This window comes from Erythrolamprus reginae, chromosome 3 (assembly GCF_031021105.1).
Source record: "Erythrolamprus reginae isolate rEryReg1 chromosome 3, rEryReg1.hap1, whole genome shotgun sequence".
Classification (NCBI taxonomy): Eukaryota; Metazoa; Chordata; class Lepidosauria; order Squamata; family Dipsadidae; genus Erythrolamprus; species Erythrolamprus reginae.
The window spans coordinates 202,118,222-202,136,063 of NC_091952.1; the positions used below are offsets into that span (position 1 = coordinate 202,118,222).

Here is a 17,842-nt window from a genome sequence, read left to right on the forward strand (position 1 = left end):
TATGCAAGGCCTTCCCTAGTAGCTCCCCAGTGAGTTTGGAATGCAATTCAAACACACACCGTCACAGAGAAAAAGAAAGTAAGTTTATCCAAATAGTTTTTGTGAGCACACACTCTAAAAAGAGCCAAATGTCTCTCACCCGGAAAGAGTCCTTGAATGCGGCAAAAAGCAAAACAAACGAGCAGATAAGGCCGCTGTGAAACTTTCACAGCCACCCACGTCAATGAGTCCACAAGAGTTATTTAACTGTGAACTGTCCAAAAGTCAGTAGAAGTCCTGGAATAATTCAAACAGTACCAATGGTCTTTCCCCAACAGATAAACGCCCACACGCTCACTCCCCAAAGCCCGTAATTTATCCCCAAACACATTAACCTAATTGCCTTTGAAACAGGTGTTCTACCTTATCTTCAGCGATGCCTGCGCAGCTGGTCCCTTCTGGCCATGAGCCTCTCCCCCACTGTCTGTCATTGGCCGTGAATCAATTTCACTTTCAGAGTCTGCTGACAATAAAAGAAGTCTCTGTGATCCCAAGGATTCTCCGAAAGCCTCATCCAAATTCCCCGTTGCAGGAGCTAGCCCAGAGCCAACCACAACACCAGAAGTTCATTTATAATCTCCCAGTAGGCCCGTTGGGCATGTCTTTGCCATCCACAAGCTCCAGAGGCTTTCCTGAAGCCTGGAGAGGGTGAAAACAGTCACCCCCACCCTCCAGAAGACTGAAAAACAGCTGGCCAGAGCACACATGCACACTGGAGCTGACATACGTGCCCTCAGAAACAGCTCCATGTGCCACCTGTGGCACATGTGACATAGATTCACCCTTACGGTATTATACCATGTCTTTCAAAAATTCAATTATAATTCAATTTTAAATGTTTATTTCAACCATCTTAAAAAATCCTCATCAATATTTTTCTTAAATAGAATCTTTAAAATAAGAACTTACTTTAGCAAATAATATTGTTGCTAGGTGTTTTTTTATGTTTAATGTTCTATAGCCCATGATGAAGCTTAATTCTAGTCTCTAAAACATGCAGAATTTGGATTCTTGCATGAAGAAAAAAAACAGGACATAAAAGCTGCTTTGTGGGGTTGTTGTTGTTTTGCCAAGGTTTGTGTCTGAACAGTTTTAATTTCCTGTCCCTGCATAGGCAAGGTTTCTCCTCTCCAGGAACTTGGTTCTTGTTACATTTTGGCAAGTGATAGTTAGTGCCTGTTATATTGAAAGCAGGAATTTTCCCCACTAATCCAAATATGTTTAAAAATATGGGCAAATGAAGCGCTTATTTTAAAAGTTTGTTCAGTACAAACAATCTAAAATTAATTTTTTCATAGATGTATGTTGTAATGTCAGCATGTCATGATACCAAAGTGATAGTGTGAGAGGCAGAAAACTTCTAAAATAAACAAAACAGGAGAAGTTATATTTAATTAACTTAAGTATGGATTAGCACTTATTTTTTAAGTGTTGTTTCAAAGTTATACATTAAAAATATAAGTATTGTACAGGTAGGTTTCCATTGCTTGGGGATTGCTAATTTAGAAAGTGCCTTAATCCAAAAGTGCAAGATTCCTTGGTACCTAAAAATATAATATGAAAACAGCCCAAATCAGAGATTCAGAAATATGCTGATGGATGTTAAATATTATTGGGTATTCATGGTTTTTACTGCTAAAAGATTCTCCTTCATTGTTACTTATTTCTAATTATTGTATCCTAGTATTATGCAGGTTTGCCAGAAGAAGAAAGAGAGAAAAAATTAGCTACCTGTTCTAGACATCGGTCTCGTTATATTCCTCCTGAAACACCAGAACATTTCTGGGAAGTTGGGTTCCCTTCCACACAAATGTGTGTTGAAAGAGGTAACTATATAAAGCAACACTGTACAAAAATGGAAGAATAAGTTTTGTTTCCAGAAGCTAATGCAAGAATCTGAATAGAAACAACAAAGGGTGGCTGCTTCTCAGTTTCTTGGTCACAGAAAATGGAAGTCACAGAAATTGGTTAACTTAACTTCTCCTATAGCAGAACTTTTTCCTATTCCAAGACAACCTCCCAAATTTAATCTTTAGTTCTTACCTTTAGCAAGGACCAGTGGCATATCCATCAACTCCATTTTAAGGACCTATTAAGAAGGTGACAAAAAGACAACCAGAGGTAGAGGTAATAAAGCAGCATTCAATGAAATGCAATTCCCCAAATATTATTTATTATTATTTTATTATTATTATTTATTGGATTTGTATGCCGCCCCTCTCCATAGACTCGGGGCGGTTAACAACAGTAGTACATGGATATTAGAATAATATCCATGCTAAGTAATATACAAATCAAATGCCATCTGGAAATCAAAGCGATTGGGAGAAAGCAGTAAAATTTGGGTGAATAATCCATGAATAACAAAGATTTTTCTCAGAATATTTTGGCGAACAGAGAAACCAACATCTCCATGACAGATCAGGAGACCACATGTAATCCTCGGCTCCATCATGAATGAGGCCCCAGTAGCACCATTTGTAGTGATTGACAGCCAGTAGCTATGCATAGCAGACCGGGAGGCTCATTGGCATCTTCCTCTCACATTTGAATGAAGAAATGGGCAGCAGTAATTGTGAGAACTACGAAAAGACTTTTGTGTAACATCCATTGGGCCAATTTTTACATAGGCTAAACACCAGGTAGGCCTTTGGCAGTCATTCTTTGAAGACCAACAAGTCATAAGGAAAGATAGAAGAGCAGTACTCATTTACTCCAGAGTAGCATAAGCAGAAAGATCTCCCCCAGTTTCATTAAAAGAATGCAGCAAGAGAACCAAAGAGTTACTGATATAGCATTATATCAGAGGAGGGATGTGTGATCTCCAAGAGAGGAGCAAGGGATGTGCATACTTGCATATCTAAGCTCATGTCTAATGGTTGCTCAGTATTATTATTATTATTATTATTATTATTATTATTATTATTATTATTATTATTATTATTATTATGTCAGTACAACACAGCAAACGAGATCACTATGCTGGATTTCGTATTTCATCACCAGTCGGGCGCTTCCCAAGCACCTAAGACTGTGTGATGTAGCGGCGAATTATGTTTGCCGATCCCAGTAAAGCGGCCTTTTGTAATTGACAGATGGAGATTTTGTCAATTCCAATGGTTTTCAAATGTCCGCTGAGATCCTTTGGTATTGCGCCCAACATGCCAAGTACCACTGGGACCACTTTCACTGGCTTCTGCCAGAGACGTTGCAGCTCTATTTTTAGATCTTCGTATTTCACTAATTTCTCTAGCTGCTTCTCCTCAATTCTGCTGTCCCCTGGGATTGCAATGTCGATGATCCATACTTTCTTTTTCTCCACGATCACAATGTCTGGTGTGTTATGCTTCAGAATTGTTGTTGTTGTTGTTATTATTATTATTATTATTATTATTATTATTATTATTATTATTATTATTTGGAAGAACCTATAAAAGAATAGGCCATCATAAAATCCAGATGATTTAAAGATGTCTAAATGTCACTGAAGCAGATTTGTTGCAAATTCAAATATTTTAAGAGTGGAGTTATGCATAATTATTACATCACATTTTCTCAGCCCAGGGCTTTCACACATAGTATCTTACTCTACCTTCTGACAGCTCCCTTTAGTCCTGCACAAAGAATGGATGGAGCGAATACTGAAGCAAACCAAAAACAAGCATGGCCTTGAGAAGCAGGGCCAGAGCTGTTTCTTCCACCATTATTTTTAGTAATGGAGTTTTAGTAATGGAGACATATGACCTCCCAGAAGTTGTGACAGATTACAAATACTTAGGAAGGGGCATTAAAAAACTAGCCAGGGAACAGAGCTCATGATAGACTTGTCTGTGGATCTTTTACAAACAGATCCATGACCTACAGTGTGTTGGCACAAATGGGGCTATGCTGAAGCACCGGAAGATGATTCAACAATTGAGGGGAGGGTGTCCTATGGTGCCCTTTCCCTTTCTGGGGAATCTATTGCAAATAAAAAGAAAGTTTTGCTTACACTGAGGACATACAGAAGAAAACTCATCATTATCATCTCCTGGAGATTGCACCCCATCTTTTTTCAGGCAGGAAATAGTCAAGGAAGAACCACTGGAAGTCTGTGGCCATTTCATCAAAAATTTAACTCCAATAAACAAGGATAATTCTGTTCCAATTTTGCAATGATGACCAGGAAGTGTTTCCTGCCTGAACACCATTTCAATTAGAGGCAGGGAGAGTAGGAAATCTGATGGACAGAAAGAATATTTTTTCATTTTCCCAAAGGCAGTTTGACTGAGTCACTCTGTACAATCATGGTGTTTAAGCAAGCTAGTGTATTTTGGTTTTGCCCATTATTGGTTATGAATAGAACTTGGTGGACAGGAAACACTGCGTTTTCATTTGTTTCATAGTTTATATGACATAGTTATTTGAAACAATTATAGTATCTAATAATTGCTATTTAAAGATATATAAAGGTCAATAGCTTACAACAACCATAAGCTACAACAACGAATGATATGCCTTCTCATTGCAGATAATTTTATCTGTAATCTTTTACAGTGTGTTAATAGGATATCACTAATCTTCATTACAGTAATAATAACCATTTTTATCATTTCGTTTTTAAATATTCACATTCTTTTGGTAATCCTTAACTTAAACCTATTGGTCAAACCAACATTAGCTCCATACTACAGAGGCACAACTGAATCAGAAAGTTGAAAATGTATCTATAGAAACTTAGTAAATCAGTGCATAAAGTAAAAATTGAATGAGCAATTTCCCCATTTAAAATTCAGTTTTCAATACACTGTGCTGTAGAAAGCAAGCTTTATTCAATCTCTTAGAAAGTCTGCAGAAAAGGTGGCATAAAATTTCTATTTGGACATAGAAAGTTACCTTTACATCTCAAAATATGAATCGTCTCATAACAGTTATTCAGAAGCTTATAAATTGACAAATAGCACAGCATCCTACTCACTTCATAGTTCTGAATTGTGTTTTGCAATAAAAGATCTGAAAGTTAAAACACATTTATCCTAGTCTTTTAGATCAAACTTTTAAAATAAATTAATACAAGAAATTATTTTAATTAATTTTTATGATCTTAACAAAGACTATTATTTTTATTTTGTATACGTATGAGAAATGTGACTTAATTTACTAATTTATTTTTTTGTTTTTCAATATAAACAAATATATACACTACTACTATTTAAGTGGGCTTTTAATAAATATTTTTAAGATTATTATATATTGAAATTGGCAGAAGTTCATGTCACTACAATTTAATCATGTTTTTTTAACCAAAATTATACTGTAAATATTTGTTGTCTTTGTCTTTAGGTTATATAAAAGAAGATTTTGCTCCCTGTCCACGTCCCAAAAGAAGGCAGCCTTATAACGTGATGTTTTCTCCGAAACGCAAAGAACAAAAAACATAAGTGGGAAATTATTTTAAAAACTAATGATTTTTGTTTCAATTCATATTTATAATCATTTGAAAGGTAAAATAATAAAGAGACCTGGGAATTATCTTGTTGTATTTGAAAATGATAACCTCTTAATGCAACTATTTAATGTAAAGAATGTATATATTTCTAGATACATTTTTGTGTCTTGACTGATTTTGCACCTTGTGTGTATATCTGATCTTTTGGAGGTCTACATTTAGCTCCCTGCAATTAAGCTTGGTATAAGTTAGTATAATTTCTTTGGGCCAAGCAAAGTTGCATTTGCTTATTTCAGGTCTAGAAGAGTTCCATGAACTTTAGATGAAATCTTGTAGGGTGCTTCTATTTTGCACTTGATAATTTAAATAAAGTGTAACCGTTTTTTTGTAATAATTTTTTGAAAAAGTATAATAAAGTGTACTTTCTTAATTATGATTTTTTATATTAGTTTCATTTATAAGATCTTTTATTCTATGCATGTCCGTCTGGAATCTGTTAAAACTTATAGAATTTTTTGGCAAGAACCCGTACATATATGACTTTGCATGGTACTCCCAGAATCCTTGCAGCCCAGAATCCTTGCAGTTTGTTTTGATTATTAAGGCAATTCTATGTTTGTTCTTGAAATGTATTTGTTCCTATAGAATTTTTCTTTTTTCAAACATATCATAATTTGTTTTATTTACTTTGTATCAGCTGTGCTACATGTAAGAGAATTTAGGATGCAAATCAACTTGAAGGCTTAATTTTGCAAATGCTAATTTGTGATGGCAAATCCCCCCCACCCCCAGGTCTTGGCCACAATATTCACCTATTTTGCCTTAGCAAAGAGTACAGACAAGTCTCTTGTTGGCAATGCCAAGTCTATCTCACCTCTATAAAGAATCTGTAACCTGTTTCTTGCACACAGAGGATCCTCTCAGCCTCAAGCATATTCAGCATCCTCATCTGCTAACAATCTCCATTACTCTGTCATTTTACAATCAGCAGTGATAAACTACAATCTAAAACAAATGGTCTGTTTCAGAGCAAGAAGAAAAAGAAAAGGCATAAAGGTCTCTCATTAATTCTCTGATTATTGTTATGGTTAGTTCACCATTCTGAACTTTTACATAAGGTATTTCCCAATTATGAGTATTTCCTTAGCGAATGTTTGAAATTGCACAATTGGTGCCACCTATCATTTCTAAACAAGGCCTGAAACTATGAATCTTGCAGCACCATGGCAGTTGGTTGCCCTTATGGACAACCATAGAACTCTGCAAGACTTGTCTTGCACATTGCCAGCCAAAATGAAGCTTCTGAGGACGGATCTGCATCCAGAGGCCTCACCTAGGCACCTTGCTGACTGAAATGGTGCTCTTGCGGGATTGATCTGCTTCTCAGAAGCCCCATTCGGCCACCTAGAGGCCTTCCCCGGCCCATTGAAGGCCGAAATGGAACCTCCGGGGGCTGAATCCAGGACTCTGGCCCTCTGCAGGCGTCTCCTGGCCCACATTACAGGCTGAATGGAGCCTTGGAAGAGTGCACAAGACTGGGGAGGAAACTTCTTGCTAGATGTTTATAAAGTGACCTGGCACAGCAGTTTGGGGGGGAAGCAATTTGGGGAACATGATGTATTGCAGTGGGTCAGGGAGGCCTTAGGTTAGGCAGGTGGCCTGTTCCTTGTGCACAATGAGCCTCGCATTCGATTAGTGAATGTATGGATGAAAGGAGGGAGTGATCGCATCCAAAATATGAGATTCACTTCCACAAATCCTCGAGTTACAAATGGACTGGGCAGGCTCCATTACAATCGTAACTCAAGGGCTACCTGAATTTACTTCTGCCAATATTTGTATTGCTGAATTCACAAACTACATCGTATACTCCTTTGAACTTTCTTCAGAATTGGTCTATGTTTATATAAGAGAGCACATCTTCACATCTGAGGAACTTGACCTGTTTAGAAACCATAGCAGATTATTAAGCCTATTGACTAGAAAGTGGCATATTTCACATATACCCTTTCAAAAATCTCGTGGTCTTCCCATTTCCAGCTTTGGAATAGTGGTTAGTGATTTTTGCTACCATCGTCTCTGCACAAGAAGACTTTCATACGTTGCTGTCTTTGGGGTAATTAAAAAGTGAAAATGCAAAGGTTGAAATGCATATAATGTTTATTCCTGACACAGATATATGTGTATGAAGAATTGAGCCCTTCCTTCCAATCTCAGACAACATTAACATTTTTAATTAAACAAAAAGATAAAATACCTCCCTTTAAAGCATTAAAATTCCAAATTTCAACACCAATTTCAGGATTCCAAAACAAAACAGTCTAGACTGCATTTACTGGTAGTCCTTTGTTATATAACAAGAAAGAGAATAAATACCTGTTATACCTCACATGGAAAATTTGCCATTTTATACCATAAAATTCTATTTCACAACCATTTCTTTCTTTTATGTTGTAGTGAATGGTATCCTTTTCTAATCTAATCTTTAAAAATAAATTTATTGAAGTTTGATTTGTTTTTTCCCCACTATTATCCACACAGGTTCCTGCTTTTTTTAATTGACTCTGTATTATTTACGAAAGCTTTTTGAATTAATGATTGCTACTTTCTGCTGCTTTCATGGAAAATGTTATTTTTTATAGTTTTGGCTATTTAAATGGTGGAACTGGGACTTATGTTGGGATCCACTTTTCATCATTTTTCACAGATATTAGATATCACATTAGATATCTTCTATGTCCTAAAATCAGTGTTCTTATTTCATTTAATGCCTTTCCCCCCCACAATACTTCAATCCTGACTGTAAAGTTATTCAAGTCCCTCAATGTTTGGAAAGCAGCTGCTTTCAATCTATATCAGTATTGTCTTTATCGTTATCACAATTTATGAAAGAGTTGCATGACAAAATTGCATTAAAATAATATATTAAAAACTGATTTAAAATTAAATCTGATGGCATAACTTCTAAAATAGATCCTTAAGGCCATATCACACATAAACCAGCTTTATGGAGAATATCAGTTGTATGAGACTTGGTCTTTTTAAAAAAACAAAAACATAAGATTCTGGCACAAATGTTAAAGTTAACCAGATAAAATATTTAAAATGCTTATTTTTTCTTCCTATTCTAGATTTAGCCTGGAAGTTCTTCATTGATTGGGCAATTAGTGTTTCATTAAGAAGAAAATACTGATACTATGTGCTCACACCCTAATATTTGAGGGTTGCGGTATTTCTATTACTACTCTCTTAAAGAGGAGAAGGAGTCAATTTCACCTTCTGCCCTCATCCAATCTGTCTACTAAATCATTTACAATAGTGTACAGGTAACCTGGACTAAAAAATTAACACCAAGAATTACATAAGAAGCCCAGTGTGAAAAAGTAAGGTACAAATTAATGTCTCCCTTGATTGTTAGGAATTTTTTCCCATATACATAGGGAATCAATTTAAATGTTTATTCTGCATATAAAAAAATGTCATTTCTGCTCGTACACCATCTTATTTCTAATGCACAAATAGTTCAAGGCAGAATAGTTTTATGATAACTGTTAGGCTTTCATTATGGACTGTTCTTATTGTCACTGTTCAGTCCAGCAATCCTAATAAGGGAAAGAGCAAAGGCAACAGGATGAAAGAAAATACTTAAAAGCTAAACAAAAAATAGAAACAGAAGATTGAGGGCAGAAAAAGACCTCATGGTCCATCTAGTCTGCCCTTATACTATTTCCTGTATTTTATGTTAGGATGGATATATATTTATCCCAGGCATGTTTAAATTCAGTTACTGTGGATTTACCAACCACGTCTGCTGGAAGTTTGTTCCAAGCATCCATTACTCTTTCAGTAAAATAATATTTTCTCACATTGCTTCTGATCTTTCCCTCAACTAACCGCAGATTGTGCCCCCTTTTTCTTGTCTTCACTTTCCTATTAAAAATTATTTATTATTTTTATTATTATTATTAATTAGATTTGTATGCCGCCCTTTTCCGCAGACTCAGGGCGGCTCACAGCATACTTCCCTCCTGAACTCTTTAACATATTTAAATGTTTTGATCATGTCCCCACTTTCCCTTCTATCCTACAGATTGAGTTCATTAAGTATTTCCTGGTAGGTTTTATGCTTAAGACCTTAATAAATAAATTTAATAAATAAATTTTAGTTTGAATAAAAATTTGATTCCCTCTATATCGTCATCATAAACATGCATGCTTCCCAACTATCAATTACACTGCAGAGACTACAACTATCTAAGAAATTACAATAAAACCAATAAAATATAATGATAAAAGATAGTAAGCATGACAGACCAGATGGAACAAAAATAGGGATTTTTCCCTCACTAAAGATCTGGGTAAAGACCTAAGTCTTCATGGACCTTCTAAGCAGCAAGATCTTAGGAAAGCATTAATTCCAGAAGGCAAGTGTTGCTACAGAAAAGGTATACTGTATTCATGAAGCCCCAATATATGATATCAAGGTCAATCCTGCAGGATCAAATTGCCCAGACAGATGATGCTATTCAATACAGGTGATGTTTAGATTTGTGTGACATGGTTATAATTTGAAGAGTGCATCCTTGGGAGACTTGAAAGAACAGATTAGGGATATACTATCATGGAGAAAATCTATCTATATGGTTGCTAGGAGTCGAAAACAACGTAATAGCACATAATTAGCCTTGGTTTATAGCAGCTAAAAGAGAAGCTGAGCTCTCACGACACTAGCTACAATCTGGTATATTTATATACTACTAAAACAGTCTGTAACTTTTAAATGGGTGAAACATATTGTAGGGCAACAATTTGGAACCAAAGTACCTCAAATGGGCTAACTTACAGAATCCATCCAAAATCTGGAAGCCACAACTCATTGGAATATGGCAAATTTTATAAATCATTTCATGACATAAAAATTATAATAAAACATTTTATAAAACAATATGAAATGTCATAAAATGGGCTATGTTCAAAGTAGACGACTCTCTGAATATCTCCTTCCCACTCTTTCCAATAGTGACTGTACAGTAGGAGCTCTACCATTGTTGAAGGAACTGAGGAATCTGCTAAGGAAATATCTTTGAAACAATGACCCAATGGGTCACAGGGAGCCTAGTTTGCTAATATAATCACAGACTATGACTCACTTCAAATGGTATTTCCTGGCTGGTTATAAGCTATGAAAATCAGCTTAGTATACAGGTCAAGATGTTGGAGTAGGGAGACTCAAGTTTCCAGATCATCAGTTATGAAGCTCACTGAGTAAATCACTCTCTAAGCCAGAGGTGTCAAACTCAAGGCCTGTGAGCCCCATCCGGCCCATGGGGTGCTTACCTATGGCCCATAGGGCCACCCTGGAAACGGTGAAGTACTGGCCTGTGGTGTCTCTGTCAGCAAATATGGTACTCGGGTAGTCCTCACAGGCTTCATTTTCAGCCTAATGGCTTTTTGCAATACTCTGCCAGCTCAAACAGAGCTGTAGAGGGTTGCAGGAAGCCATAGTGGCCAAAAATAAAGCTTGGGTGCCCTTTATCTGTGGCAGAGTGCTTGGGCCACCATGGGCGCCCTCTGACACAAGTGATGTCAAGCTGGCCTTATTCACCTTGGTCACAGCTCCCTCCCTGAAGTCAAACACAACCCTCATGCGGTCATCAACTAAATTGAGTTTGACACCCTACTCTCTCATAGGATTGTTATGAAATACAACTGCAACAGTTCTATATCATAAGTTCTGAAGGAAAGGGGGATATAAATCTAACCAAAAAACGTTATGCAAAATACTTTTAAAAGTTTTTAATAAACTGGTTACAAAAATAATGGGGTAGGCAAAGTTGGCTCTTCTATGACATGGGAACTTCAACTCCCAGAATTCCTAAGCTAGCATGATTGGCTCAGGAATTCTGGGAGTTGAAGTCCACCAGTCACAGAAGAGCCAGCTTTGCCTACCCCGGCTTAGTTTAATGTCTGCTTCTTGGTTAAGTTGCAGAATCAAGAAATTAAAATCCAGTACTGATATCTATAATGTTCTAATCTAGGCTATCAGAATCCAGGCCTAGGTTTATCATGTATCTTGATAATTGCAGATCAATTCTGCCTAAATTAAAATAAAACAAACAATTTAATAGAAGTGTGAATGAGACAGGGCACAGTCACTTTTGTATGATTCTATGGGTGATTTAGCAAACTACTTAATCAGCTGTCTGAGCTTACAATCTTTCCACAAGTCCAAATTACAAATACTGTATTTCTTGTTCAGCAGCTATTCAAAGTTATGACATTGCTGAACAAGAAGGCTTAATATCAGTCCTTGTCGTCATGGAAGTACATAGGACACACTCCTTGCAGTGATGCGTTCTGTTCCTTGGCAACCAGCTTGCAGTTATGTCATGGTATTCCTTGGTTCACTCCTCCACTCGAAACAGAATGCCCTACGAAAGCAGACTATCAATCCTAGGTCTAGAAAGCTTAGAACTACGACGCCTAAAACACGATCTAAGTATTGCCCACAAAATCATATGCTGCAACGTCCTGCCTGTCAATGACTACTTCAGCTTCAACTGCAACAACACAAGAGAACGCAACAAATTCAAACTTAATATTAATCGCTCCAAGCTTGACTGTAAAAAATATGACTTTAGCAATCGAGTTGTCGAAGCATGGAACTCATTACTGGACTCAGTAGTGTCAACCCCTAACCACCAACATTTCTCCCTTAGACTATCCACGATTGACCTCTCCAGGTTCCTAAGAGGTCAGTAAGGGGCCTACATAAGTGCACTAGCCTGCCTTTCGTCCCCTGTCCAATTGTCTCTCCTTATCTCATATATTATATATCTTTCCTTCCTTTCATATATCTTCTCTATTTTTATATCTTCTCTTTATATATAATACTTCATGTCTATTCTCTTCAATATGTATTGTGTATTGGACAAAATAAATAAGTAAAATAAATAAAATAAAATAAATGATCACCATTTCTGACCTCCAGTGCCAGCTTCTGACAAAATAAATGGGAAGCCAGGAAGTCACAAATGGCAATCACGTCATAAATATGAACCGGCTGCCAAGCATCTGAATTTTGATTACGTGACTATGGAGACACTGCAATAGTCACAAGTGTGAAAAATAGTCATAAGTCACTTTTTTCGATTTCATTGTAACTTGGAACTGCTGCAAGTTGAGAACTACCTGAATAAATGGCTAAAACGGTACCACACTTAGTTTTATGTTTAATATGTTTTTTTATGTTTACTAAGAGAACTTGATTTCATCTCATTGGTAAGAAGTAACAGGAATGGAGTTTGATGTTAATGCTTAACTAATGTAGAAGAAAATTGCTAATAATTTTAATAACTGTCTTGTTTGGTAAGCTTTCTATAATAATTTTCATTTTGTCTAACGCAATAGAAAAATTTGTACTCAAGAATAATAAGGCATACATTCAAATGGGTGGTATATTTCATACAGAGCATTTCTGTCCAAGGTTTCATCAGTTACTTATGTAAGATTTGGATGATGCAACAGGGAGTGGGCATATGAGTGCAGTTCTTGAAAGGCAAACCGCAATTATGAAGATGAACTATCTTACATAAGTTGTCATGAATCAGGGGTGGGTTCCTCCTAGTGTGGACTAGTTGCCTGAATTGGTAGCTACCCACTGGTGATTCCATGATGACATCAGTGACCTGGTTTCATTAGTGCCGGTCCATCGGTGCCATCATCTTTTTTCCCCCTTCATTTTTAAAACATTTTTAAATTTTATTTTCTGAGCATGTGCAGAAGCCAAATTTCCGGCATTGTGCGTGTGGTTGCCATCTTGTTTTTGACGTTTTTTTTCCCTTCAGATTTTTGGACACTTTGTATGTGCACCACAGGGCACACCAACAGCATGGGAGGAAGCAAACCAGTTGCGAGGTAAGTAGGAACCCACCCTTAGTCAGGATGGCATTTCTAGTTTTGTCATGGAGATTTTTAAAATATATTTCTTACATAATAGATTGATACAATTCATATATAATAGAAAACCTTTTAAATAATAAGATCTTATAACCATGGAAGAGCAGTTTGGTTGACAATTGTTCTGTTTCTCGTTGGAATTAATCTAAGTATTGGAATTAATCTAAGTATTGCCCACAAGATCATATGCTGCAACGTCCTGCCTGTCGGCAACTACTTCAGCTTCAACCACAACAACACAAGAGCACACAACAGATTTAAACTTAATATTAACCGCTCCAAACTTGACTGTAAAAAATATGACTTCAGTAACCGAGTTGTCAAAGTCAAAGTTGCCATAGTGTCATCCCCAAACCCCCAACACTTTACCCTTAAATTATCTACGGTTGACCTATCCAGATTCCTAAGAGGTCAGTAAGGGGCGAGTACAAGTGCACTAGAGTGCCTTCCGTCCCCTGTCTTATTGCTCTCCTATATCTCCTATACCTTTCTTCTATTCCTATATCTCTTCTTCTATTCTTTCATTGATATGTTCTATTACTATATCTTCTTTTCTATTATTTCTTAGATATATTTTACTATGAGTATCTCCTCTATAACCTTCATCATGTATTTTACTATGTGTATATAGATATATACCCACTAAAACCCTGTATTGGACAAAATAAATAAATAAAAATAAATAGCTGTTATCGGAAATAGTAGTTTATTCAAGGCCAAAAAATAAGAGCAGATAAGGAATACTGTACAAGCCAAAACAGAATCTCTGAAAGAAGTTTGCTTAAGTGGGTTTTTATTTGATGGCAGCACACAGAAAAGTAGTCCAAATGCAGTCTGGAGATCCAAAATCCAGGTCAGAATTTCATGAGCAGAATCCACATACAAGTATCACACAAAAGCTAACGGTTAGATAGTTGCTTCCAATGGGTCATGAATCAGGGCTGCCTCCAATTGAGAGAAGCATTTTTTTGCTTGGCAAGGAGCTTCATAGAAATGTTTGTTTCATTTCCTTCTGCTTTCTGGGTTGTGGAGACTGCTAGATCTTACGTTGTCACCCTGATCTGACTTCTCCAGCTACTCAGATAATGCCTTTGTTTGATTTGTCTCATGATTGATGGTTTCTCCTGAGGTCGACATTTCACAAGTCCTGTTGAAACAGCTTCTTCACATTCATTGTCTGTTTCCCAAGTCATGGCAATATAAATGGGGCTGCTATATGAGATTCCATTCCAACAGTCATAGTAGAGTTACTGCCATACCTGCTGTGTGCTCCCCCCTCCCGCCGCCATTTGTGGAATTCTCTTTCTGGATAAGAATGGCTGCCTCGGATTCCATTTAGACCCATGCAATAGCTTAAGACATGGTTATTAATCCAGATATATTTTGGATAAAGTAACCCCAGCTGTCTTTAATGGGCTTTACATTTAAATAAATAATGAGAATGTTCAAATATTCCCTTATGGTTATGGTTAATCCACTTGTCGACGTGAAATTTATAAAAGGTAATTCAAATGCTTTTTTGCAACTTTGCAGCATAAAAATCATGGACTTACTAGCTCAGTGGTTCTCAACCTTTCTAATGCTGCAACCCCTTAATACAGTTCCTCATGTTGTGGTGGCCCCCAACCATAAATCTAGGGCCAATTCTCCCAACAGAGCTTTAAGCTGATTGGCAGGAAGGTCAGAGGGATACCCCCACTGTAAACACCTGATTGGTCGGATTCAGTGAAGGGCTACCAAAATTTTTACTACCACACTGTGGGCATGGCTTATGCAGGACGCCCTGCATTTTCTTTCTTTCAGTGCAAATTGGGTGCTCTGGGGTGGAGCTCCATTTTTCACTACCCCACTGCGTTCCCCCCTCCCCTGTCCAGGCAGCAGCCCACCCCTAGTCAGATTGTAAAAATATGTTCTAAGGTGCCAGAATAGAAGCTTTAGTTCCTAACACCACGGGGAATTTCTCTTTTCCCATGGTCTTAGGTGACACCTGTGAAACAATCATTTGACCCCCCCAAAGCCCCAGGTTGAGAACCACTGTACTAGCTAGTACCATTTACTTGATGAAATAATTTTCTCCTACTTCTTTTTTGATAGAAAGCTACCTTACCCTGAAATAGAAGAGCTGTATTTACTGAATGTTAGCTTCTCCCCTCCTTTTACTCAGAAGCTTTTTCTGAAGAAACAAGGGATTGAATGCTGTCAACTATGGCATTTGAACGATCAAAGCCAGGCATCTAAAGAGTTATTTCTTTTTCAGAGTCAATAGGTTCTATGTATATCTTCTTTCCTAACAGTACTATATTTACCCAGACTTCCTTCCATATTAAGATTTTAGAAGAAGGTCAATTATTCACTTCATTATTAACCCAAAGCATTATTTTGAATTTCCTAGACTGATAAGATATGTAAATAAATAATTTTAAATATATGGGTGAGCTATAGATGCATATTATTTTCCTCCTAATGGAAACTATGGAAGGAACTATTATTGCTGATTTAAAAGATTGGCATTTGTCAGAATACAATAATTTGTATTCTGACAAATAGGTATTATTATAATAATGAATATATGCATTTCTACCCAAAAGATATTGTGAAATCATCAAAAGCATTAGAAGCGTGGCAAAGCAACTGCAAAGGCTTAACTGTTAAGTTCACAAATCATTTCAGGTAGCTGTAGTAGCTGTCCAGACTCAGCTAGAAACAGTTATAGCTGTGGACTGTTGTGATGGCAACAGAAGCATTTTGGAAAAGTGAGAAAATAATGGACACAAAGCCTGTGATTATGACGACATGTGGATGAGGAGAATGTACAAAGTCTTTTTAGCAATCAGTAGCTTTATAAGAGATGAGAATAAGAACCATGATCAGCACAAGGCAAATCCAGTAGTTTCTCATGAACTGAATCAGTTTTACAATTCTGATTTTATACTGCAGAAATATTTTTTTAAAACTGGAGGTCAAAGTACAGATAGTTTTTTTTATGTATGCTAAATATCAAAAGATATTGACAAACTTAGCAGTAATTGTCCTCCTGTTTGTTCGTCAGCCTAGATATCTTAAATATGTTTGCAGTATGCATTTTTGTTTAGAACTTAATCCATTACCTAAAAAGCTATCTACTGGAGGATGTAGGACAGTGATGGTGAAACTATGGCACGAGTGCCACTGGTGGCACGCGGTGCCATATCTGTCAGCACGCGAGCCATTGCCCTAGCTTAGCTCCAACAGGCAGGTTCATGCCGTCCAGCTGATTTTTGGCTCACATGAAAGCTCTGGGAGTTCATTTTCAGCTTCCAGAGAGTCTCCTGGGTGGTGAGCTGGGCGTTTTTGCCCTTCCCAGGCTCCAGAGAAGCCTACTGAGCCCACTGGAAGTCCAGAAATGGGCCATTTCTGGTCTCCAGAGGGTGTCTGGGGGGCCGGGGGAGGCTGTTTTTGCCCTCTCCGGGCATTGAATTATGGATGTGGGCATTTGTGCATGTGCGATATGTTTTTGGCACTCGAGGGAAAAAAGGTTCGCCATCATTGGTGTAGGAGGCAGAAGTGAAGCAAGTAGGTATCGCTAAAGCAGGGGTATCCAACCTTGGCAACTTTATGACTTGTGGACTTAAACTCCCAGAATTCCTCAACCAGCATGATCTGGCTGAGGAATTCTGGGAGATTATGCTGGCTGAGGAATTCTGGGAGTTTAAGTCCATAAGTCATAAAGTTGCCAAAGTTGGAAACCTCTGCTGTGAAGCACACAATAAGCTACCACACATGTGGCAGTTTGCCTAGAACTGCCAATTTCTTCCCTCAGTCTGAAAGAAATTGAAACATGATTCATGAGGATGCAAGACAAGTAAAATAAATATTTTATATCATGAGTTGGTTCACATATAAGGAAGGGAATTGGTATTATATCACCGCATATTCTCTTAACCATGCAATAATTTGCCATGAAAACCAAAGGCCCATAATTATGAAGGCATCAAGTGATATATCTGTGATCATCTTTTCAAGAGGAATCCACAAGCCCTGCAGGAAAATATATGAAGCAGTCTTTTAGTGAGTCAGATGGCTGGTTTATTTCCCTACCTGCAAAACACATGACTTTCTTATTGTGCTAAATCAGTATAACATTTGAAAAACAAAAGGGTCAAGGTTGGGTTTTTCTAACTGCATATAATACATTATATATCTCACTAATACAACTGGGAGGAAACGCTTGCAAAATAATTGGCTCATTTTCTATTTCAGAATTGTGTTAGCTTTTCCTGCTGTTTATAAAATGCAAATATGGTGTCTTATTACTCTACTGCAGCTGCATTTCTGGAAATTATTTTGAAGTGTTGTGTATTTAGACTAATTTGTTGAACACATTTAATATAGATGGAGGGAAATCAAACTCACAAGCATTCAGAAATCTTCCATCCT

At 37.1% G+C, this 17,842-nt stretch overlaps 1 protein-coding gene across 3 annotated transcripts in view; it reads left to right on the forward strand.

Moving 5' to 3' along the window:
• The window catches only part of RBBP8 (RB binding protein 8, endonuclease), a 52,942-nt gene extending 47,045 nt beyond the window's left edge, over nucleotides 1-5,897 (forward strand). For all 3 annotated transcript variants that reach the window (XM_070747627.1, XM_070747626.1, XM_070747628.1), the window contains exons 18-19: nucleotides 1,724-1,865; nucleotides 5,362-5,897. In XM_070747627.1, coding sequence (XP_070603728.1) covers nucleotides 1,724-1,865; nucleotides 5,362-5,459 — 240 coding nt within the window. In that variant the 3' untranslated portion in view covers nucleotides 5,460-5,897. The remainder of the gene's footprint in view (nucleotides 1-1,723; nucleotides 1,866-5,361) is intronic.
• The last annotated feature ends 11,945 nt before the right edge of the window (nucleotides 5,898-17,842 follow it).